This window comes from Camponotus vicinus, unplaced genomic scaffold (assembly GCF_025532165.1).
Source record: "Camponotus vicinus isolate PSW18456_S1 unplaced genomic scaffold, iyCamVici1.0 SCAF_6, whole genome shotgun sequence".
In the NCBI taxonomy this organism is placed as follows: domain Eukaryota; kingdom Metazoa; phylum Arthropoda; class Insecta; order Hymenoptera; family Formicidae; genus Camponotus; species Camponotus vicinus.
The window spans coordinates 12,222,858-12,248,613 of NW_028141978.1; the positions used below are offsets into that span (position 1 = coordinate 12,222,858).

The 25,756-nt window shown below is 40.6% G+C and overlaps 1 protein-coding gene across 4 annotated transcripts in view; it reads left to right on the plus strand.

The window, feature by feature from the left end:
• LOC145973300 (pseudouridylate synthase RPUSD2) overlaps positions 1 to 25,756 on the plus strand; it is a 147,810-nt gene that overhangs the window by 80,566 nt on the left and 41,488 nt on the right. For all 4 annotated transcript variants that reach the window (XM_083102578.1, XM_083102576.1, XM_083102575.1 and 1 more), the window contains 2 exons: positions 15,692 to 15,796; positions 25,561 to 25,648. In XM_083102578.1, coding sequence (XP_082958704.1) covers positions 15,692 to 15,796; positions 25,561 to 25,648 — 193 coding nt within the window. The remainder of the gene's footprint in view (positions 1 to 15,691; positions 15,797 to 25,560; positions 25,649 to 25,756) is intronic.

The window sequence follows — 25,756 nt, forward strand, 5'->3', positions numbered from 1 at the left end:
TGAAACACGCAAGCAGTCGGTACAAAGTGTAATGTTGGTGTTTTGGAGATTCGGAAATTTATTCATTTGACATTTAAAATATATTAGGGAAGTTTGGAAATATCTCGCTGACGTAAAAAAATAATTTTCTATTAGCTGATTAATTCAGAATTATAATGTTTCACGAACAAACATATAAATATTTTAATCCTTATGCAAAAGAAAAATAAAAATCAGAAAATATGAACATTTGGAAATAAAATCACTTGATGTTCGTGAATATAAACTGCCTTCTCTTCATTATATTAAAAGAAATCTAAATATTTGGAGAAAATAACTTGAGCATTACGCAAAAAAGTAATATATTTTTTGAAAGTGTACAGCTTATGAATATTTATATAAATATATTTTATATAAATGAATAAAATTATCTAAAGTACGTAAAATCTAGTTCTTCCGAAATGAAAATTATATTATATACTTATATTATATAATTTTTTTTGTAGAATTACATTTGACATGCTCCATGACACTGTCCTCAATTTTATTTATTCACATGTCGTAATAAATATACTCCAGAATAAATGTCAACACTTTTGAAATCACAACTTTCACAATATTGCAAAATTCTAAAAATATTGAAATGTCTTACATCGAAATGTTTCTAAATTCTCTTAATATAAACCTTGATACGCAGATGTGAGATAATGTTACAAAGAAGCGTGAAACAGATTCGCCAAGGATTAATTTGAGAGACAGTTCTAGCAAGTCCTTTTACCAAACGTTATCTTTCTCGTTCTCCGTTTCTCTCTCGAATCAGAATCTGGCGACGGACTCGTGCGAGTTGTATGTATCACGGTACAAACCGCAGACAGGCAGAGGAAATTAAGCGTGGTCCGACAAAGAAACGCGCCGGATATTAGCTACTAGCAAACGCTCCTCTTGCGCCCTTGCAAAGTGAAAGGAACAGATGGACGGACGGACGTTACGGGTCGTTCCTATTACGGAGGGGAAAAAAAGGAGAACCTAATTTACTCGCGAGCAAACAATGTAAATTCAGCCTTTCTTTCGCGAGTTTTACTTTCTCACCGACGTTGCTCGTATTCTCCGTGTCTAAGCAATCGTACCTTTTTACCGCTTGCCGTAACAGAGTTCTCGTTTCTCGCTCGCGCTAAAGCCAATTTAGAATTTTCCCAGCGCGACGAGATGTGCGCGGTGGAAGCGCATACCTCGCTAACATTCGCTCCGTTTTATGCAAATCGCTGACGAGAGCAGTCGAGTCGAGTTAACATGGTTTTTGATCCGCGACTCTGTTATGATATAAGCTACGTATAAATTCTCTCTCTATATGCGGATTTATTTATACAGTTTCAATCAAATTTAAAATACATATATTTTACAAAATGCACCATTTACAGAGAAAGAGAGAGAAGGAGAAAAGGAAAAGGAGAAATAGTCTTTCAACGAAAGAAATTCTACTCTCTCTCTCTACTTTTATACAAGTTTCCTTCGTGTACTTTAATACACCGGTCTGAAAACATCTTACGAAGATTGCTGTTGCTTGCTTTGAAGCAACAGAGCTCCTTATCGATCATTCGTTGTGCGTAAGCCACTCCTCGTTCTAAATCGCCCCTTGTTCCTTCGTTCCCTTCATAGTTGGCAAAGTTGAATTTTCAGTACTTCTTCCCATTCTAATCTTTCCCAATTTGCGGCAAACTCGAGGCAGATTTAAATGCGAATTAAAATCGAGCACAGATTCGCCTTTCATCCTACGCACGAGTTGTTTGTTTACGAAGCTCCTATTCTTTTTAATTACAGTTAGTGTTGAGTTTAGTAATTATTTTACCCGCTTTTGTGTATCTCGAAGATATTGATGAATAAGTAATCTCCATCATATTTTGGATTCTTGCTCAAAGAGATGTCGCATCACATGAAATTGCATTTTATAGTAGTTTAATCACTTATTCACATCCATGTTTAAAGATACGAGAGAGAGATCAGTTACTTTGAACTACTTTATATATATATAGACTTTGGAGTACCTATATAATTTCATGAAAGCATCAACGTGATTACTTCCCTTTGTAAGAGAGCCTTTCAGTTTCTTCGTCCCTACGTGCGCGTAAAACAGCCCTGTACTTTCTGAGATTATGATTCCGCAGGTCGACAACCTCCCGCGCAACCTCGTACGAAACGTCGCGAAGTACAATATTTATGATCGAGATTATCGCGGTCTCGCGTCCTTCCGCCTCTTCCTCTCTCTTCCGTCCGTCTAATTTACGAAAGACTCGGGTTGCCGCTAATCTGTGCGAAGCCGCGTTTCCGCGATCCCTTATCGTTTTATCCTGCAATATTATCGCGAGCGTTTCGGGAGCGGCCCGGCCCGTCCCTCATGGCCGAGCTCACGAAATTCTTAGGCGAGGTCGATCGAAATCAACTCGCCGCGACGTATAGCCTCGGTTTCGTTTGAGTTTACTTGAGGATCGGCTATACCGCAGCCAGGTCGAAACGACGCCCGTAGTTTCCGACTTTGTGCACACACTGGGTGTGCAGGGGAAATCAATCGACCGCGAGATCTTACGACCGACAGAGTGAGCGAGTCAACGAAAGATAAAGTTTGTTATTTATAAAAGTTTTATTTTTCTCGAAAAAGGTGGGAAAACGCTGGCGCGAGGAAAAGTTAATCTTGGTGTACAGATTCGATCTCTCGAGATTCATGTTGATGATTCTATGGTAGAGACACCGTGTATGAGCGTACAATACACACACACACACACACACGAGGGGTTGTGCATTCTCACGGCCGTGGCTCACCGAGTTCCGACGAGTTTGCCTTCCGGGTGCATTATCGAATATATACTTTCGAGAAAGAGAACGACCCAAGTTTTAGAGCACGGGTCGGTCATGATATTTCGCGGTTATCACGCGAAAAAATATACTCGACGCGAATTTCTCGCGCGAGCCGGCAACATTCTTTCACGCTGCCTTAAGGCTCGTTGTCGTCCTTCGAGATGCATCGTTGCCGCGATAAGAGGCGGATAAAATGTCGTCGGAAGTGTGAATTATTAAAGACACGTTGCAATCTATTAACCAGTTCACTGGTAATGGCGCATATATGGCCAAAAAAAAAGTGCCACAACTGATAATGGCTCATATATGTCCACTGTGAATAACTTTGCCAATTTTCAATGAATTTGCATGAAACTTGATACACCCACATTTTTCGGGTCGCTGATGACAAATTTGGGATCGAAATTTGAAAATTCAAAATGGCGGATTTAGTATGGTGAATTAATTTTGTTATTCTATTATTATATTTGTTATTCCATTAGAGAAGATTCAAATTCGATATGTTCAAGTTTGAATGTCTTGAACTAATCCGTTATCTGCGACCAAAAACGTACCGAGTGTGATATATTTCCATAATGGAATATCAAAGTTAATCACTAGAAACCGCCATATTGGATCTGCCAGTTTAAATTTTGCAATTTTGTCTATAGATTCATCATAAGAGACTCGAAAAAACGCGAACATATCGAATTTGATCTTCTCCATAATGAAATAAAATTAGTCCGTCATATTGGATTCACCATTTTGAATTTTGAAATTTCGACCCTTGATTCGTCACCAGCGACGCAAAAAACCGCTTACAGATAAACTTTCATGTAAAATACGAATTTATTTGCTCTCGCCAGTTTTGGCACAAAACGTTGATTTTGGGTGTACCAGTGAACTGGTTAAAAAAGCTATTTTTCGAAGAATAGAAATTTTTCAAACGCGATTCTTCTAGTCTCCTTAAAGCAAAAATGTCATTTTGAATTGAAAAATGATATAAAGTTTTGTAACGCGGTACGTATTTTACAATATTTTGAAATTCGTAAGGCAATCTCTTTGAGCTCGAGTCCGTTTAACCAACAAACTTTATATGGCGCGCGTGCGAATGTGTATGATAGTTTGAAAAATAATTGTGCGATGCGAGGGGCGGCACATTTAAAGTTTTTAATTAGTACAAACCGCCGGAGGTTTAATTACGAAATGTGCGCAATGGTAAAACGGAGTACTTAAGTATGCTACTTTATGGAACGCGCGCGGAACAATAAACCTACTAAATTACAGCAGCAAACGTAGCAAAGTAGTAACAGCTATTAAAACTTCAGTCAGACGGCGCATAATGAAGTTCCCGAAGCTGCGAAACTTGCGAGGCTTAACTACCATTGTTAGGTGGTAGATCTTATATTGTTTCAGTAACGATTAACTCTCTTTCTCTCTCTCGCTCTCGATGTTGATTGATGCTGAAGAGCCCGATGATGAGATAGATAAAATTAATTCACCAACAACATAAGAGCCTCGTGATTGTTGAGATTGGATCATCGATTCAACCATCGTTATCGAGGAAGGGGGTTTCCTTCGAATTCGACTTTGGACATGTCGGTAGAAACAGATGAGCCTCGAATTATCGATGAAATAAAATTTGCTCGCTTCCTACGCGACAGGAGGGGAGGTGGATGACGACGAGTCACGAGTCGCGCTGGCAGGAGCCTGTTACTCGCGAAAACGAGGGCAGGGTGAAAAAAAAATGTTTCAACGACTGCAATTGCGCGCACCGAGGAGACATGACTAATATACACCACGGCACGTGAAGACGAAAGAAGGAAAAGGAGAGATACGATGCGTGCCCGTGTGTAATTCTTCTTCCTGTCGGCGAGGTGAATACGCAGGGGGAGCGCGGTGGAGGGAGGGGAGAGAGAGACGTAATAACCGCGAAGGACAAGAGATACGATTTGGTCTAGATCTCCACGTAATTTCCAGTTATAATTAAACATTCATTACGTCGCTAATGGCAAGCACGGCAGCGACCTTTCTTATTTAAAAATACGATACCTCGGTCTTTTTTTCTACACATAATCGATGTAATTAGCGTCACCAAAGTACGACATTATTTTTTTCTTCTTTTTTTTCAATGCCGCATTTCTCAAGAGAGGACTTACCGCATAGGTCACGTCGAAGACGCGCTTATAGAACGGTTGGCCTAATTAATAACGTACATGTACAGCTTCTCGACGCTTGTGAGAGACTCCTCGTCTTCCGCAGTCGATATATTCGTGAAAAATCTATATAAGTGAGAGGGCACTCGTGACTGTGGAATACGCAGTAAACTGATATTGCAAAAGTTTTTAATTGCCGGTACCTCTCTCGATGGTTTTTTTTCTCCTTCCTTTCCCGGTCTTTTTTCTTCCGCCTCTCTCCCTCGCGTTTACCGTTCACCGTCGACCTCCAACTTTACTTGCTCCATTCGCGAAGATTGCGCGACTATCCTTCCCTATCTCTCTTCCTTTTCTTTTTTTTATGAACAGGAGCATCCCGGAACGCGTCCTCTTGCGTGGAAAACCGCGTCGGGACGAGGAAATTAATTAAAGCGTCTCGTTTTCCTGTCGCGGTGCATCCGCGACACGAGAAGGCAAGAAGAGGGAAATTGACGAGGAGACGAGAATCCCGAATCCGAGAGAAGAAGATGCGAATGTTATATTGGGGGCGTATTGTCGCGACAATGTAATTGTAATTACCGTTAATGACAGACGCTTTAACGGATCCGCGGTCGCTTTTTCCCCGACGCGACCAAAGTTCGACGGGGCGAGTAATGACGCGGATTTGGGACTCGCGCTTCGGTCAAAGTCAATCCAAGCTCCTCCGTCTCTCTCCTCCCTGTTACACGGACACCGGCGCCGTGATTGATCGTTGTAACTAACTCGCCGCGCGAGCGGCTATTGAATTAAATGCATATTACTTGACCACACGCGCCGCACACTCTGGTCGATCCTGGAACGTCCGACGCACAGGAACAAGCGCGCTCCCGGCGTCCTCGTTATTCTGAGTGCACGGCGGTTAACGTCGGCGTGCATACCTACCTACCTACCGATGACGTTAATTAATGCACCGGCGTTTCACTCCCGGGGCACATTCACGGGAGCCGTCAACGTTGAGTGCACGCCGATGCGCTTGCGGCCCCCGTCATGTCATAATATAGCTATCTCGGAGGGATGAAATGCATCGTCTTTCTTATCCGGAAGATGCCGATGGTTTCTCGAGGAATCCTCGTTTCCTTCCAACGATTATATCGAAAAGAAGCCAGGCATTCGGATATTACAGATTTAGAAGAAACGAATCTAATCTTAATTGATTAAAGATCAGGGTCGGTTAATTATTAAGTTGATCTTGATCTTTGTGAAGGTAAAATAATTTTATTTAGGAAGAGGGAGAGAGAATCTTGCACACAAATAATTTTATAAATCAATATCTACTTTTTTTTTGTAATAACGGAGGATTTTTCTTCTCTCGCAGAAGAATGCTCGTTCTTTTATTTCGTACTCTCGGCTTTTCATTCGTCGTACAAGCGTGCCTGTCTCGGTGCTCTTGGGGGAGCAAGATCGAGCGGCGAGGCAGCGTGCATAGCGAATACGAGAAATATGTTCCACGCGGAATGGAAGTCGAGGAAATGTGAAGGGACGCCGCTGCCGCGCTGAGTTTTGTTAAAAATAAGAGCTCGAGGGACACGTAGAAATGGGAAATTATTCCGACGTCGACGTGATATTTCAACAGCTGATGCAGGGCGAGCCGCGAGAATACGCGTTTCCGGATATTGTGCAATACTAAATTTATATGTACGTTGATGTACTATATGACCCGTGGCATTCCGTGCTGGAATAACGAGGAAAAATGATTTCTTTGCGCGTAAGTTACTTTGCGCGACTCTTAAAAATGTTTCGAGCTCTGGTGCAACTAGAGAATGCAGTTGCGTATGATCGTAATGTTAAATTATCCATTATTCGATAATATTTTAAGCGCACATTGTTTTGCAAATTGTGGCTCGCGATACGTATTGCATACTAATTGCCCGCCACTTTGATATCGAATCGAGGAATTAAGGAGAGCCTGATCGTTATCGAGCGCAGATTGCGCGTGTCGAATACTGTAGTAAGGCAGGAGAAGAGGCAATTAATATTTTCTACGACATTGCTTCCATTTTAATCTTAGGCTCTGGATATGCGCCATTGGGTGTGTGTCCAGAACGGTTGTACGAATTGTACATGCCGCGGAATATACGCGATATTGGCACGCAATCCAACCCTTCTTTGCCATCTCTCCCTCTCCTCGCGAGGGAGATAGAGGGGTGCGCGAAAGGAGAGTGCAGAGACCGATTAAAAGGACATCGCGTGTTGCCCGATCATTCCGTTTCTCTCCCGATTCGTGCCACTTTTTTTTTCTCGTTATTCGCATTTCAATTAACCTTGTTGTTTTCCCGGCGCTCTTTTTTTTTTGTCGCATATGTCATTCCGATGCGACGTACCTGTCGCGTTGTCCACATTTCGTTCACGTTGGGTGGGACTGTATCATTTTGTCTTCTTTTTTTCGATAAATTTAGCGGCGAAAAAAGATTAAAAAAATTTATTCGGCTTCTTTTCTCACGTTTCGTGCGTTAAAGGATAATATGCATTTCCAAGAAGGGTGTGTTAGCCGCTGATCAGGGCGTTGCGTGTCGCACGTTCATTACGCCAGGCGTCACACCACTTTTTTTTTATCCCGGTATAATTTAATTAAAGCCGCGGTTACTCACTTATAACGCGAATGTTGCGTAGCATAAATTTCTTCTTCACCCTTTTCTCTCGGAATTCATTCCAATCCTATTACGCACGATTTATCGCGCATCATGCGTTACCTCGAGCAAAAAGGTTTTCCGCCTTATCGCCAATCTCTTGGAAGAACAAATGATTTTTGCCGTAATGGCTCGCGCAGTTACAACAAACTTTCTCACGTATCGTCGACTCGCATTGAAGTGGAAATGTCTGATTGCTCGAAGACACGCGAAGTTTAACATCTTGTTCGATCCGGGACGCGTACATGTGTTGGCCATCATAAACGGGAATCGATATAGACATTTAAACAATGCCGATTTTCCCGTAAAAAATGAATCGAAGAAGCAGTGATAAAAATGTCGAAGATTGCAATTTTATGTACATGCAATTATTTTGGCACGATGTAAAATTGAAAATTCTCTCTTTGCGAGAAACTCGACGGAATATATTCCAGGAGGAAGTGAGCGGTTGAATAAGTTAACCTGCACCAGACGTGAAGATATATCATCTTTGTATCTTCTAGCCTGATGCAACGCGACTCTGTTATATCGACGTACTTTATGCATGTGGATGATTCTCTCAAGCCACTCGAAGAGAGGATTCTTCGGCCGTTTGCGAAATATTTATGGTAGCTAGGTATTGCGCTACCAACGTTTTGTTTTTGCATACTTTATGAGCATGTGCCAGAGATGGTCTAAGCCAAGAACCGACAAACGTTTCTAATGCTGCGAATATAATATATATCTACGAAAAAAATGGCTCTTTTTCGAAACCGACAATTCTACAAGTCACATTACTCGATTCGTCAACCGTATTTTAACGTAACGCTTTCAGATGCCGCGTATGTGTAACTGAATAAATCCCAATGGAGACCAAGCATATACACGTTCGTTCGTAATTTGCTTCCATGACCGATCGCAATTTAACTTATTGATCGTGTTAGGAAAGTTTCGCTCGTCTTGTGTGCGCATTTAGCGTACATGTCGACTCGATTCGATTCGAATTCGCGAATGCACGACGTACATCTCGAATCGTAAAGCGCGGTGATTATATCGCTTTGCGGAATTTAGTTTGTCACTTTGAGGGAGAGAACGCATCTCTCTCTCCGCAAACTGTATGCGCGCTGAAACTGTGTGCGCGATTTGACGGAGGAGTCGCATCACGGATGTCGGGTCTCAGTTTTCGTCGGCGACATCCCGTCGGAAGTCGAGATGAGAATAAATTAGCGCTGACTTGCAGATTGCGTCGCGTCGACATGTACAATGAAAGGACGCGACGCGACAGTGGCGATTTTTTTTTTATCTTCCCTCGACACGCCGCCGTGTTCGTATTGATAAAACAGTTTCAGTTTTATACCCGGGATGGACTCGCCGCGAAAGGTCAAACTGTCCAGGAGAGAGACTTATATCGTGGACGAATAAAAAGTATTCGCATATTTTGCAACGCGACGTTATATGCTTTGTCGCTCGTGATTTTGCGAATCAATTCTTTTCACGCGGTCGCGGAAAATATTTCGAGGTAGCCTTTTCAAAATTAACTTAGATATACAGGATGTTTCATAAGTGGTGGGAAAAATTTCAGGAATGGATTCCTCATGCTTAGAGAAGAAAAAAAAGTTAATCAACATAGGTCCGGAAATGATTAGTTTTTGAGTTATTAAGATTTTGGACAATTAGAGGAAATGTTCAATATGTCCACCTCCTGTCACAATACATGCCTCAGCTCGTCGTCTCATTGAGCCCCGAACTTGAAAAACATTGTTGATGCCTGTAAAAGGACTTCTAAGACGAGAAATGAGACCAAATTTTGTATTACAAAAATCTTAATAACTCAAAAACTAATCATTTCTGAACCTATGTTGATTAACTTTTTTTTCTTCTCTAAGCATGAGGAATCCATTCCTGAAATTTTTCCCACTACTGAAACACCCTGTATTTGTTGAGTACTTTGAAACGTAAGACGTAGGATGTTATTACAAAGATGACGGTGTCTTTTATTTAATGCTGTATTTCACGAAATTTTGCTTTGAAATATTTTCTAGATGAAAGAGATGTTAATTTATACATCTTGTGACGAAAGATTGTTTTACTTTGCCAAACACCGAAGCGTAAATTTTGCTAATAAAAACAAAGATGTTTTACGTGGCAAAATATTGCGGTAATGATCAAAATCCGGTATATGTCTAGGACAATGGACTTCCGTGATGCGCGCGTTGCTTTCGCGTAATTTTCTCTCGTACATGCATTAATATTTTAGAAAAAAGAAAGAGAGAGAAGCCATAGTTTTCACGGTAAACTACAGAGATAATCAAACAGAGCAGTAGTTGGTCTCTTCGATTAACCGTAAATGGCGACAGTAAATGATCGCGTGCCACTGGACAAATTGTAAGTTTGTTGTAGTTACAGAGGGAATTTGCGACGAAATATAACGCACATTCGAAATAATTTATTACGATATTACATCTTCTAAAGGTAAGTAAAAATGTCTCTATGAAATATACAAGGTACATTAAATGAAATTACGACTTTTTACTACCGCTTCGTTTAATTGCTCGTATAACGAGTAATTGCGAATTGATCCACGAGTTCTGCGATCAATCTGAAATTCCTTGATCAACGAAGAATAAAATGTTTGCGGAGCCCAGCGACTCTTTCGTTCAGTTCCATTGTATTCCGAATTAATCAAATCGATTCAAAATTGATCAAAGAGTCCTCACACCTCGCGAATGTAATCGCCGTGAAAAGTTTCGTCGATCTAATCGCGGAATACGTCTATCGGAGTAATGCTTTAACACATCCTTTCGCGCGCATCGCATGGTATTTATCGGATGGAGAAAGACAGAGAGGAAAAGAGAGAGACTAAAGGACAGAAAAACGTCCATTAGAAAATGAGGTATCCCCGAGCTTAACGAAGTCGCGACTATAATGCTTTCGCACCCGCTCGTTGACTCCCACGCTCGCTTTGTCTCGAATTATTCTCCCGGACTTGGAGAATAAGACAAGGACAACCGCATCTTTCCTCGTCGTGCCATTTCGCGTTTAATCTAATGTCGTCGCCGCCGCAGGAAACAAGGATAATTCGTCCGTTCTCCCCGAAATACCTTTTACGTAATCCCTCCATACATGTATCCTCATCATAAATATGTGCCCGACATTCGTTATGATTCTTTAACATAGAAATTGCCTGGCTTTTAGCACGATTGCGGTCCTCCTACACGTTTCTCCCTCGTGCAATATACTTTTAAACGCCAGTGCTTTTACATCGACATATTTCGAGATTAATATTTATATCTCTGTAATATTATTGTGTTACATGTATGTGTACAGCTCTCTCGTGGTGTCGAATTTCTTTGTGATAAAGATTAACGAGTGGTCGGTTATAGTGCGACGCAGCGGCAAATGATAAATCTTTGTCAGGCCAATGGCTATTATTGCTACCGTTGTCGATGGAACAGTCGTTTTACCCGGAGCGACTATTAATTAACGCGGCTCGATGATACCCGACGCAAATATTTTTTTTTTTCGCGCCGCTGAAAAATTGAGCCTGCGAGTTCCTGAAGTTTCACGGTTACGATGTAATGGTTACGGTGTAAAAATTAATATCGTCTTATACGTATTTACATATTGACGTAAAACAACATTTCCGTGATTGATTTATTCAACACCGATAAACGCTGAATCAATTAACGGCTACAGCGTCACGAATCATTAATCCGGTCATGCGTACCTTGAAATATGCACGTAGATATTAACAGAGGACGCATTCGCGTCGTTAATGATACGATCTATCGCCGTGATAACCGACTTAATAATAACGCCGTTCAATCATTTCGAAGCGCGTTGTATCGTCAAAGCTTGTTTCCCAATTTCACGCGATCTTTGCCATTGAACGCCGGAAACATTAATTTGGAAATTATGTATCGAGACGCTGTATTAACGCGTTAACGAGCCAGCACTAAACGCAAACCCGGACGATATAATTGCCGATTGAACGTCCATTGTAATGCAACGTTTGTATCTGGATTAATCGAATCGTAGAATTATATCGCGCTCGGTCAAAGCGGCGGTGAAAGACGAGTTTCTAGGTGACGGCTTATTCAAGGTACGATCAAAGTAGCGCGTGGTCATTCCGCTAAAAACACAATCGTCATCCTTATTAATTATGTGCAGCGTACAAAAGTCCAAGAACTCACCTGTCGTTTCTTTCTTGTTCATTAATTCTGACAATAAGCGGACGACGATTCGAATTGGATCACTCTTCACGATCTTTTCTTGGACGAGTCGCATAAATAAATATACACAGAGAAAAATATCATTCTACTGTCAAGAGAAGCGATTACTCGGTTTATTTTTCTTTTTTTAAGCAATAGTTTTCTTCGACAAAGAATATATTCTTGATAATAATCGTAAAATATACTCACCACAGGTGTTAGAAAATCTCATTATCATGTACTCAAAAGAAGAATTTATTTTCTCTCTTCAAGAATATTGTAAAGTTGTATCAAAGAAAAATCAAACTTACTTTATGTAGCAAACCAAATTTTTTTTTAATTTAATATTTTTGACTACAACACTGCACTTACTAAAATTCAGAATATATTCAATTAAATTTAATGCTTGTGGTGAACTTGTGATATATTTGCGGATATATACAAACTTATGATATGCTTAAAATACTTAATGATGTATTTAAAATAAATAATATTTACTTGAACACAGTATACATTTCTCTCTGTGTAATCTCTTGCGAAAATTTGCAAGCTGAATATTCAGATAAACATTTAATACAACACAGCAGTCGTTAACACAGTCGAACTTTCGATGTCGAAAATATGGCGCTTTTTCGTTTTATGGATTGCGCGAGATATAAGCCGATAAGCGCAGCAATTTGGTTGGACGCGAAATGGCGGCTGCGGAAATTGATGAAAAATTCGTGGCATCGCGGCGAGGACACAAAAGCCGGGGACTCCCGCTAATGACTCGGAAGTGTATTAACTCCGCCTGTCCCTCGTTGGCGGGACGCGCGGATAAACGACTAGATTGAGTCCCGGCCGCGGCGGCTAAAATGTAAATCCTGGAATGGAGGCTTTCTCAATTATATCGCTGGTGATGGATGAATCCCGCAACGGGGTGTCCCGTTTTCCCCGGAAGAACGGGAAGCGACGCTTCCGTCCTCTTTTGTCGCCGATGCCGACTAAACTTTATTCATAAATACGTATCGCGAGACGTTCGCTTTTTGTCGGAAATCGTCTTCTCGAGACGAGTCGATAAATTTAGCCCACCGCGTAATATAACAGGTACGTCGTTATTACATAATTTAGCTGATTTTTTTTTTTTTTCATGAAACTTGATTTCGCAAAAATCGATTCTCCACGACTGAACGTCTTTGCGTGAATTTGAGCGGGCGTCTGCCTGAAATTTCCATCGAAAATCGGATTCGCTGAGGAGGAATTCACCGTTAAAATGTGACGTAATAATAGCGGCTTTGCAGAATCTAACGGAGGGCAGAAACTTGGTGGTGCGACGTCGAGCAGTTATTCGTCATCCTTTCCGTCTCATACAGAGAAGAAAGTTTTCAAGCTGCCATCGTGTAGTTGTACACGCACACATACAAATGAGACGCGGCGCAGTCACGTACCGTGGAAACTGGATCTCTTGGGTCTTGTTTGCCGCGTTTTCGGCTATTTTAAGGGAGACGAATCGCGTCGAGGATTCTAAACCAATTCCGCGGGCAAAGAGCGAAAACGCGAAAGAGCATCTCAGATGAACATAAATTACTTCCGCCTCTCGAGGCGTCCATTTTTTTTTACGCTCTCACGTTCGAGTACATTTTCACGGTATCGGAATTGCTCGGGATCGTTTACGACTCGCAAGATCGCATATAAGGCTCTTATCGTGTATAAATTTGCTCGGTCCTCTCCTCAAGACATTTCCGGCGGGCATTATGGTGGAAGGATATTGCCAGGGTGGATAGAAAGAGCCGCAATGCAGGCAAGGGCGTTGTCAGGGGCGACCCTAGCGACCTTAAAGCCTCATTCGCACTGAATTTGCTGCGATCCGTTTGCGAAACGGCACCCGCGCGTCCGATCGGTCTTTCGAGCCTCGATTCCATCCGCCGGCCATGCGGATGCAATTCGTTCGGTGCATCGGAGCGAGCCTCGAATAGTGCCGCCATTTTTCGGCCGTACCGATTGATGCTGATGTGCGCGATGAATTTCGAGATAGAATTCCGGGGACCACGCGATATTAATGATATCGCGACGAGAAGAAGATTCGAACCGCGTCTTAACCAGTTCACTGGTAATGGCCCATATATGGCCAAAAAAAAAAGTGCCACAACTGGTAATGGCCCATATATGTCCACTATGAATAACTTTGCCAATTTTCAACGGATTTGCATGAAACTTGATACACCCACATTTTTCGGGTCGCTGATAACAAATTTCGGATCGAAATTTTAAAATTCAAAATGGCGGATTAATATGGTGAATTAATTTTATTATTCTATTATTATATTTGTTATTCCATTAGAGAAGATTCAAATTCGATATGTTCAAGTTTGAATGTCTTGAACTAATCCGTTATCTGCGACCAAAAAACGTACCGAGTGTGATATATTTCCATAATGGAATATCAAAGTTAATCACTAGAAACCGCCATATTGGATCTGCCAGTTTAAATTTTGCAATTTTGTCTATAGATTCATCATAAGAGACTCGAAAAACGCGAACATATCGAATTTGATCTTCTCCATAATGAAATAAAATTAGTCCGCCATATTGGATTCGCCATTTTGAATTTTGAAATTTCGACCCTTAATTCGTCACCAGCGACGCAAAAAACCCCCTTACAGATAAACTCATGTAAAATACGAATTTATTTGCTCTCACCAGTTTTGGCACAAAACATTGATTTCGGGTGTACCAATGAACTGGTTAACATCTTCAATTTTCCGTTGGGTTTTGGGTTCCTTCCACGGAATCTTTCGCATTATTTTTATTATTCAAAGTCTCATAAAGTCTCACAATCTCGGTGACAGCATTACAAATGGCTAATTGGACGTGCGACGTAATCCCGTTAATTTGTCATTATGCAAATGGCGAGACATGCGATTGCGTAATTGTATTAACCTCAGCTGAACTGCGTCTACATTTGAGAGAAGGAGGGGAGGAAAGGAGATACTCAGGATTGTAGAATTCTTTCACGTACTCCATAAGTCTCTTCGTTTTAACTGCACTTTCTGCAATTACCTACGTACGATCTTTTTGTTTCCCATTTCCTTTCTTACGAGTATTAGCCTTGTTTCGTTTTGAATGCGGAAAGCGTAGGAAAGTGGAGCGCTGAAAGCGGAGCACATCTCACGTTCGTCATTTAATTTAATTACCGAGACTAAATTATATACGCTTCTAACGTAAGCGAGGTGAACGCAAAACGCAGCTACTTAATTAGGCATTCTTTGACTCACTCTCCCTCTTTCTTTCTCTCCTTCTTTTGCGCGCGCGCAAAGCCAAGCTTCGAGAGTTACGTTCGCGTTAATGTCCATTTAATATTCGATTAAGATTTCGTGCAAACTCTCGATCGGCCGATTGATTGTCCTTCCGTTTGTCCCGCCTGTACTTTCGCGAATCGAGTAATTACCGAACGAGAGAAGGGTGGAGGGGGAGGAGGGAACGTTAGCAATGTCGAATTATCAAGCGCCAAATCAAGCTCCCTCCGGGCTCTCGGGGGGACCGCTTTCTGTATTTACTCGTCCCATTAACGCTTGATTAGTATGTAGAACGTAAACGCGTCCGTAAAATAGAGACGAGTTAACTGGATTACCATAAATCGATGCACCCGAAGCTTTTGGCGCGTGCCCGCTCGCATTCGCGGCAACATTCGGGTACACAATGGCCGATGATGCCTCGTTCGTGTCCATTGTGTCCGAGGAACATCATCCCGCGTCGCGAGCCGTTAAATCCATCGCGAGTTATCTCGGACGCGAGGATGTTTGGAGAATTAAGGCCACGTCAGGGGCTGCTTTAGCGTCCCGCATTATGCAAGGTACACGGAATAATAACCATGTTTGTTTTCTCGTTGCAGGTCGATCTAAAGCCGTTGCGAGAGGCGACGGTCGCGGTACCCGCGCCCAAGATCACAGAAAAGCGAAAAGCCGAAGATGCTGACGCTAGTAAGGATCTAAAAAAGGTAAGCGTAGCCTTTCGTTTGCGCAGACTGTTTGACGAGCCATTTAATAGATTAAAGTGCAGCCAGAGTAATAGAGGTGGTTGCGTTGAAATTAGGGGATGGGGAAAGACGCTTCAAGGACACTATCGAGTTACGAATTATTTGGTACCACAAGTTATTGGGTGCCTCCCAATCTCCCTAGGAACTTGAATTAGTTGGGAGCGGAAGAAGAGAAGATTGATCGCCTTCTCGTGTGCCGACTTTTGTAACGACGCCTTTACAGCGATTCTCGATCCGATGGCATCCGATACTCCCGTTGTTGCGTGTGCGTATTCCGTGTTATCTGGGATAGTTAACGTAATTAACGCGTTACGCGGTCAGGTAGCCGGAGAGCACCCGTACCTACCTATCCGCTCCGATTCGACGTCCATTTTCGTGCCCTCGTAACTCATGTGGAGGGCCGGCCGGGAGAGTCGGGAACAGATTACCGTGTGTACGTGTACGGTACACCCGCCTACCGTCTATCCATCGCCTCCTCCATGTGCTCCTCGTCGTTCTCGTCGATATTCGACGCGCGGGAGCGTCAGCCGCGAGGCACGGCCTCATTAATCTGTTCGGTGCGCGCGAGAGCGCCCGCTCATTAACGAAATAAACGTTGCCGAGAGAGAGAGAGACGGCGAACCGGAGCGTCGCTCTTTGAGAAACCCGAGTTTGCTGGCGTTACTGTTGCCGACAAAAGTCACCGTCGGACCTTTGACGTTCAGCTTCGCGCGAATTTCTAGAGTTAACGACGTTGCGCTGATAGTCGTCGCGATGGAGTTAACTCGTTCTTGGTGTAAAAAGAATTATTTATATCTCGGTATCTCGTCGCGGAATCATCCTCAGCTCGTATATCATTTGTAGATCTGTAGATTCGCTGACGTTATGCAATCTCTTTCTGTTTCTTCCTTTTTTCTTCTGTTTAGATAGATTGCTTCGTGGAATGCTGATTGCTTCGTTGTATCTATTCGTTAATCTCTGCGCACATTCGCAGGAGGTGTTTAATCGATTGGCTATATAACGAGTGGAAACATCGTGGATAAAAATAATTGAAATTAATTTTATTCGCGACGCACGTCGAGAAAAAGACGCGCGATTTACCCCGCGTTCTTTCGAATAATTTCCCTGCGATTAATCCGCCATTATCGTCACTACGTTGCTTTTATCTTTCTTTACTTTGTTTCTTCTTTATCCTCCTTGTGCAACAGTAGTTTACAGTTCGCTTCGAGTTAAGCTAAGATAGTCAGGAAATTAATTGCCCAAGGCAGCGCTTGGGAGCCTCGAGCGACTACTTTGGTCGAGCAATGGCTCCGTTAATCCGCCAGTGATCTAAGTAAACCCGAAGCTGCGCGCGTTTAAGTTCACACTTGGAGCGTCATTTTTCCCCGCTGTTTTATAACGCACTTAAAAATATATATTTTCCCGTGGAAATTATTCATTCTAATGGAGATAAACTCGCGATCGCGAATGAAGAAAAACCAACGAGAGGGAATACCTGAAAGCCTAGGGAGACATGCGCGTCCTTGCTTTTTCCAATCAAACGTGACGAAGCTGTTCGATCTCGAGGAGACAATCGTCGTCTTAAGCGGAAGTGCAGTAGCAACAGGCGGCGACAAGCCGTGCCAGAGACTCGGGGCGATGTGTCTGCGTGATTTGTGCGCGTGCAACCAAAGTGCACGTGTGCGCGCGAAAGGACGACAGGGAGGGCAACATTCTCCCCATCTCGTTACTCTTTTTGCTCGGCAACGGTGTGACCCGAGAGAGTACATTACGCTCGAAGTCGTATCCGCCCTGCTATCCGACGTCGCGGATTTATTCCCTCTCGCTCGAATGTGCTCCGTCTCTCGCCCACCCGCGAGATTCCTTGCGCGTCGCTGGTCGAAGGAAACATTCCCGCGCTTGCGGGCGAGAGGTGAGATGGGCGATACGTTATATACCGGGGCGCGAAAGTAATTTATCTCGCGTAGGCTTTTCTCGTCGCAGCCTGCGTTGTAAATTAGATACGCGTGACGCACGCACGATGACAGGTCGCGGCGCGAGTCACCCGGCGACAGAACGCTCGCGATACCTAGTCTCTTAACCACTTCACTGGCCCATATATGGCCAAAAAAAAAAAGTGCCACAACTGATAATGGCCCATATATGTCCACTATGAATAATTTTGTTAATTTTCAATGGATTGCATGAAACTTGATACACCCACATTTTTCGGGTCGCTGATGACAAATTTGGGATCGAAATTTGAAAATTCAAAATGGCGGATTTAATATGGTGAATTAATTTTGTTATTCTATTATTATATTTCTTATTCCATTAGAGAAGATTCAAATTCGATATGTTCAAGTTTGAATGTCTTGAACTAATCCATTATCTGCGACCAAAAAACGTACCGAGTGTGATATATTTCCATAATGGAATATCAAAGTTAATCACTAGAAACCGCCATATTAGATCTGCCAGTTTAAATTTTGCAATTTTGTCTATAGATTCATCATAAGAGACTCGAAAAACGCGAACATATCGAATTTGATCTTCTCCATAATGAAATAAAATTAGTTCGCCATATTGGATTCGCCATTTTGAATTTTAAAATTTCGATCTTGATTCGTCACCAGCGACGCAAAAAACCCCTTATAGATAAACTTTCATGTAAAATACGAATTTATTTGCTCTCACCAGTTTTGGCGCAAAACGTTGATTTCGGGTGTACCAGTGAACTGGTTAATAAAGGGACGATTAAGTCGCTCGTTATTTCACGACGACCGTTAATCTTATCGCGGGCGTAAGATCGAACTTTGTCGTCGCGGCCTACTCGTGGACGGTACGTTACGATATAATAATGCGTGTCACGCTGCATTATATGCGCTCGAATCGCGGCAGAATTCGCCGTGTCCGAAATCGGAATGCACGCGCCCGCGGATCGCCTCTGGTATGCCTCTCTTTGTCTTCCTATGTCGTGTACATTCCATCCTGCGCGTTTGCATTCGATATTACAGCGTTCCGTCTACGTTACAGAACATATACATACATTGTCTCTCTCTCTCTTGCATAAATTCCGCTAATATAAATATACCTATCGGTTAGTACTTGGTGAGGACTTCTACCAAAGGCTACGAATGCAGGCCGGAGAGTCGGCGAAGCATGGGTCTTAAATGGCATATCGCCGAAGAAGGAAAGAGAGAGAGAGGGGAGGAAGAGAGAAAGAGAGCGAACGAGCTTCGGGACTTCGAGGAAACCCTTAGACGATGAAAGCAACGCGGTCGATCGTTCTCCAGGAGCAAGAGAGACCGTCGCTAACTCGCGGACGAAGGTAGATTCAGACTCGAGGAGGCAGGGCGAGAGAGCGAGGGGATCGCTCGAGGCTGGAGAGTGAAAGGGAGGGATGTTTTAGGGCCGGTCGATACAGCCGAAAGTCCAGAGAGCGAGCCGAGTGGCGCGAAAATTCGTGTGGATGAGGATATATCGTCGCGCAAGGGACTTAAATGGAGAAACCCAGAGGGTAGTTTTTATCCCCCTTTCCGTCTCCTTTCTGTCGCCCTTCTTCTTTACCACTTCGCCTCCAGCACGTCCCTCCTGCGTCGCGCCTAGTAACTCTGCTCTTTGTGGCTCTGGAGAGTCTCGTGTTTCCTCGTCCTCGTCATCGTTGTCGTCGTCCTCGTCGTCGTCGTCATCGTCGTCGTTATCGTTGTTGTCATCGTCCTCGTTTGCCCTCACGGTTGCGACGATGACTAACATTTTCACCCGAGATCGCAAACAATACATAACGGAAGCGTTAATTATTTAAGCAAAAATTTCAAGTAGCCTCGTTACGGTTAATGAGGCACTCGACCGAGTCGAAGTTGAATTGTTTTATTGTTTCATTATTTTACTTTTTTTTTTTAAAGCACATAAGCCGAACGAACACGCGACTGTCGTTGGATTAAAAGCGATTTACCGTCAATATAATGAAATGCCGCGTCGCGAATTAATTTATTATACTCCTATTGTCGCGATGGAAATTTATCCCGTAACGCATGATTTTGATCATAGAATATCTACGTAGAATTTCGTCGTTTGATATCGCGAATGATTGATTGTTTCGTTAGATATGGTCAGAGACATGTTCCTCCAGAAACCTCATGATCCTTTTAGTGCACTTTACATTTGACTTTTATGACTTCTTGTCTGTACTTTTCATTACACGAATTAAGCATCAATCTTTGATTCCTCGTGAATATTTTTCACACGTAATCAATTACGCTTATGGCAATCGATTACTTGGAGTTATCGTCAATTATGAAATAATTGTTTCCAATGAAACGTTGCAATTAGCACCACTCTTGAAACAAGCTGTTTGTTGTCCTCCTCTTCCCAACAGTATGAATATGCGCGCCGACTCATAAATATATATATTAATTTTCACAAATGTTTCCATTTAATATCCGTTGTCTCGCTCTCGCGAGGTTAAAATGGCCGGTCATTATTGCAAATTACAATTAACTAGTAATACACACGATGATGCATCGATGCAAAAACGCGAACGTGCGATCTATGCATTACGCGGCGTAATGTTTTGCCAAAACTATTATAGTAGGTTAAATTGGAGAGCGAGAGGTGCTTGACATTTCTTTTATTAGACTACAAAAATAACCTCAAATTACAATATACGTATCGTGTGTCTCTCTGTAATAATATCGCTCTCTAATACAAACGTAATTCGATTTATGATCGATATTATCGCTCCACGAGAGATTTTCTATCGCTCGCGATTCTGCGGCAGCCTTAATTACATTTCTATCATCGGTCCGCAACGTTCATGCTGGCCGATAATCATTGATGAACACGTAAGCGCAAGAGAAGTCTTTTCCATCGACATATCGGGCGATATCAAACGCGATCGCGTCGATCGAAAATTCATCGTTCAACGTCCCGTGTAATCCGATTTGCCTCGGTCCGATGCATCCGCGATTTCGACTAATTATGTCTGCGTTAATTAAAACGTGTCGCGTACAGAAATATTAGGATCCATTAACGTAATGCGCCGGTTGTTTCGAACGAAAGGCGCGGCCGGCCAGCGCGTCGCGCGCATGAATGTCATTTATTAATTTTAATTAACGATCTGAAATTAAAATGATTCCTTCGTGTGAGAATAAGGCCTCTCCTTGGGAAACGAGCGCTATTGTTCTCGTGGGTTTCCGTTGCTTTATTTACGCGAAATATCTGACGGTCAATCGCGGAGTAGGGAACTTGTAGGTCACTTGTTACCATTTTGAATTTGTTTGTGAAATTTGTGATATATATCTTGATATTCATGAATTATATAACAATATTTCAATGTATCTCGCAAGAATTCTTGCAACTATGGAGGAGTTCGAAAGCACTTTGGAGAAGCATTTGAACGAGTGGATCTTCGAGTCATCGCACAGAAAAAAATGGACATTCTTGTTTTGAAAATATATTTAGTTTTAAGATGGAAATCTTGAAATGAGATTATATTGCGTTAATTTAAAACAAATTTAATTATTTAAATAATTGCTTACTAGAATAAAGCCATTTTAAACAGTTCAATCAAGAAAAATATATTCTTATGATCCAAGATTTAATTTTCTTGAATGGAAAAGAAACAATGTTGGATAAAAAATAACATTTTTAAATCAAAGATTATAATTTTCTTAAAGCAGAATTAAATAATTATATAATATTCTTGAAATGACAATTACAATATTTAAATAAGATTATAATATTGTTGAAATTTAAAATGATTAAATTCTTCTAAGAAGATTATAGATTGTCGCGTATATACGAAACAATGAACGCGTTAGTTTAAGTATACAAGTTTTGATTTGACATTTATTTTTTTTCTGTGTATGGTCAAATGGAGGAATTCGAAAGCATTTTGGAGAAGCATTTAAAGTTGACCTTCGAATCATTGCACAGAAAAAATGGACATTCTTGTTTTGAAAATATATTTAGTTTTAAGATGGAAATCTTGAAATGAGATTATATTGCGTTAATTTAAAACAAATTTAATTATTTAAATAATTGCTTACTTGAATGAAGCCATTTTATACAGTTCAATCAAGAAAAATATATTCTTATGATCCAAGATTTAATTTTCTTTAATGGAAAAGAAATAATGTTGGGTAAAAAAATAACATTTTTAAATCAAAGATTATAATTTTCTTAAAGCAGAATTAAATAATTATATAATATTCTTGAAATGACAATTACAATATTGAAATAAGACTATAATATTGTTGAAATTTAAAATTATCAAATTCCTCTAAGAAGATTATAGATTGTCGCGTATATACGAAACAATGAACGCGTTAGTTTAAGTATACAAGTTTTGATTTGACATTTATTTTTTTTCTGTGTATGGTCAAATGGAGGAATTCGAAAGCACTTTGGAGAAGCATTTAAAGTTGACCTTCGAATCATTGCACAGAAAAAATGGACATTCTTGTTCTGAAAATATATTCAGTTTTAAGATGGAAATCTTGAAATGAGATTATATTGCGTTAATTTAAAACAAATTTAATTATTTAAATAATTGCTTACTTGAATGAAGCCATTTTATACAGTTCAATCAAGAAAAATATATTCTTATGATCCAAGATTTAATTTTCTTTAATGGAAAAGAAATAATGTTGGGTAAAAAAATAACATTTTTAAATCAAAGATTATAATTTTCTTAAAGCAGAATTAAATAATTATATAATATTCTTGAAATGACAATTACAATATTGAAATAAGACTATAATATTGTTGAAATTTAAAATTATCAAATTCCTCTAAGAAGATTATAGATTGTCGCGTATATACGAAACAATGAACGCGTTAGTTTAAGTATACAAGTTTTGATTTGACATTTATTTTTTTTCTGTGTATGGTCAAATGGAGGAATTCGAAAGCACTTTGGAGAAGCATTTAAAGTTGACCTTCGAATCATTGCACAGAAAAAATGGACATTCTTGTTCTGAAAATATATTTAGTTTTAAGATGGAAATCTTGAAATGAGATTATATTGCGTTAATTTAAAACAAATTTAATTATTTAAATAATTGCTTACTTGAATGAAGCCATTTTATACAGTTCAATCAAGAAAAATATATTCTTATGATCCAAGATTTAATTTTCTTTAATGGAAAAGAAACAATGTTGGGTAAAAAAATAACATTTTTAAATCAAAGATTATAATTTTCTTAAAGCAGAATTAAATAATTATATAATATTCTTGAAATGACAATTACAATATTGAAATAAGACTATAATATTGTTGAAATTTAAAATTATCAAATTCCTCTAAGAAGATTATAGTTTGTCGCGTATATACGAAACAATCAACGCGTTAGTTCAAGTATACAAGTTTTGATTTGACATTTATTTTTTTTCTGTGTATGGTCAAATGGAGGAATTCGAAAGCACTTTGGAGAAGCATTTAAAGTTGACCTTCGAATCATTGCACAGAAAAAATGGACATTCTTGTTTTGAAAATATATTTAGTTTTAAGATGGAAATCTTGAAATGAGATTATATTGCGTTAATTTAAAACAAATTTAATTATTTAAATAATTGCTTACTTGAATGAAGCCATTTTATACAGTTCAATCAAGAAAAATATATTCTTATGATCCAAGATTTAATTTTCTTTAATGGAAAAGAAACAATGTTGGGTAAAAAAATAATATTTTTAAATCAAAGATGATAATTTTCTTAAAGCAGAATTAAATAATTATATAATATTCTTGAAATGACAATTCCAATATTGAAATAAGATTATAATATAGTTGAAATTTAAAATGATTAAATTCTTCTAAGAAGATTATAGATTGTCGCGTATATACGAAACAATGAACGCATTAGTTTAAGTATACAAGTTTTGATTTGACATTTATTTTTTTTCTATGTATGGTCAAATGGAGGAATTCGAAAGCATTTTGGAGAAGCATTTAAAGTTGACCTTCGAATCATTGCACAGAAAAAATGGACATTCTTGTTTTGAAAATATATTTAGTTTTAAGATGGAAATCTTGAAATGAGATTATATTGCGTTAATTTAAAACAAATTTAATTATTTAAATAATTGCTTACTTGAATGAAGCCATTTTATACAGTTCAATCAAGAAAAATATATTCTTATGATCCAAGATTTAATTTTCTTTAATGGAAAAGAAACAATGTTGGGTAAAAAAATAACATTTTTAAATCAAAGATTATAATTTTCTTAAAGCAGAATTAAATAATTATATAATATTCTTGAAATGACAATTACAATATTGAAATAAGACTATAATATTGTTGAAATTTAAAATTATCAAATTCCTCTAAGAAGATTATAGATTGTCGCGTATATACGAAACAATGAACGCGTTAGTTCAAGTATACAAGTTTTGATTTTGACACTTCTTTTTTTTCTGTGCGCGTGTATCGGCGATTTACGCTCGTTTCGTTAATCGCGCGTATTCCTTATCGTGAGATGTGACGGTTTACTGGATTTCAGAACGAAGCGAGGTAAACACGAGTCGGATAAAAATGCAAAGAGAATGCATTACATGCGCGTGCACGTAGTGCACGTTGCGCTGAGTTTGTAGCCAAGTTTTACTTTTTAATTAGGCGTCACGCGCACGACGCGATTTCCTTCGCATTCTCGCCTCGCCCGTAATCGTTCCGCGTTTCTGCAAGATTGTACGTATTTCGCACTTATTGTTAGTAGCTACGCGACGTCGACGTTTCGTAACACTCGACTTTACGACGTTTCGAGTACGATTTTCGCCATGTCGTATGTAAATTTCAGCGAGCATGTGTGGCGCGTCGCTTTGTCGAGAAAATTTCACGCGACTTTGCGAGCGGAACGTTGCGGGCGAAACTTTCGGCGGACGGAAAGAGATTTATCACCGGTATCGCGAGATTCATGGTTGGCGCATCTCTCCTCTCCGAATTTGAATTTTTACGCATTATGAGAATGCGTTATACATTGCCTTTCATCCCGCGTGATTAATCTGTATTTCGATGGACACAATCTCGCGAGACTCTTCTCGAGTCATCATAAATACACGTCCGCGTGATAATTCAATAAGCCGGGCCAGAGCGACAAGAACCGCGTCGCAAAAGTGCGCTTGCGAGTTTTCACTTTCTGCGCGCACCGCGATTCCGCGCCCCCTTATTGTTCCGGGGATGCGGGGATTTTTTTGCACGATAAATTTATCGTCGCCATACGTCAGCTCGCGCGCCTCCGGCGCAAAGTCTGACCAGCTCGTCCACTTATCTACCGCGCCCTTTATTTCAGTCGCGTAGTGACAAATCACGCCGGCTTGTGTATATCTCCGTTTTTAATCGAGGGTCCGCCATAAATTCGCCGAATAACCGCGATTTTTGCCGGCTTTTGAGGATAATCCAGCGGCGCGGCCGGTAAAAACTGTAGAGCGGTCGCTCCGGAACAAAATAAAATTTCCATTCTGGAGTTAAGGATGTTCGATAAGTACCGGGGCACTTTTCCCGGCGTACTTTTACGCCATTATCATCGCAACGTTATATACTTGGAAACGAAATGATATTTGTTCGTTTTCTATTATTTTTCGCTATCTTTTAAAGCGTCGCGGCCACTCTCTATTGTCTCGTAAAGTTCTATTGTTTTATATCGTTTTTGTATGTGTCATGTATAGAGAAGCACGCGGTTATTCCATATACATTGCGGAGTCGCATGTAACCGTGAGCTGACCCCCCACAGGGCCGGTCACTTATCTCTACTACGTTCTTTGTTCCAGGCGAAATTGGAAACGAAAGCGCTGAAAGCAAAGAGGCCGGGATTCACGGACGAGCGGTACAACGAGACCAGTTATTACGTGGAGCACGGTCAGTATCTTCTATTAGACGTTTCGAATTTAATCCCCTCGCGACCCGAGGCCGCCTTTAATGCGTCCGCGGATTTAATGCGCCTCCCCTGTCCCGTGATTCGCGTCT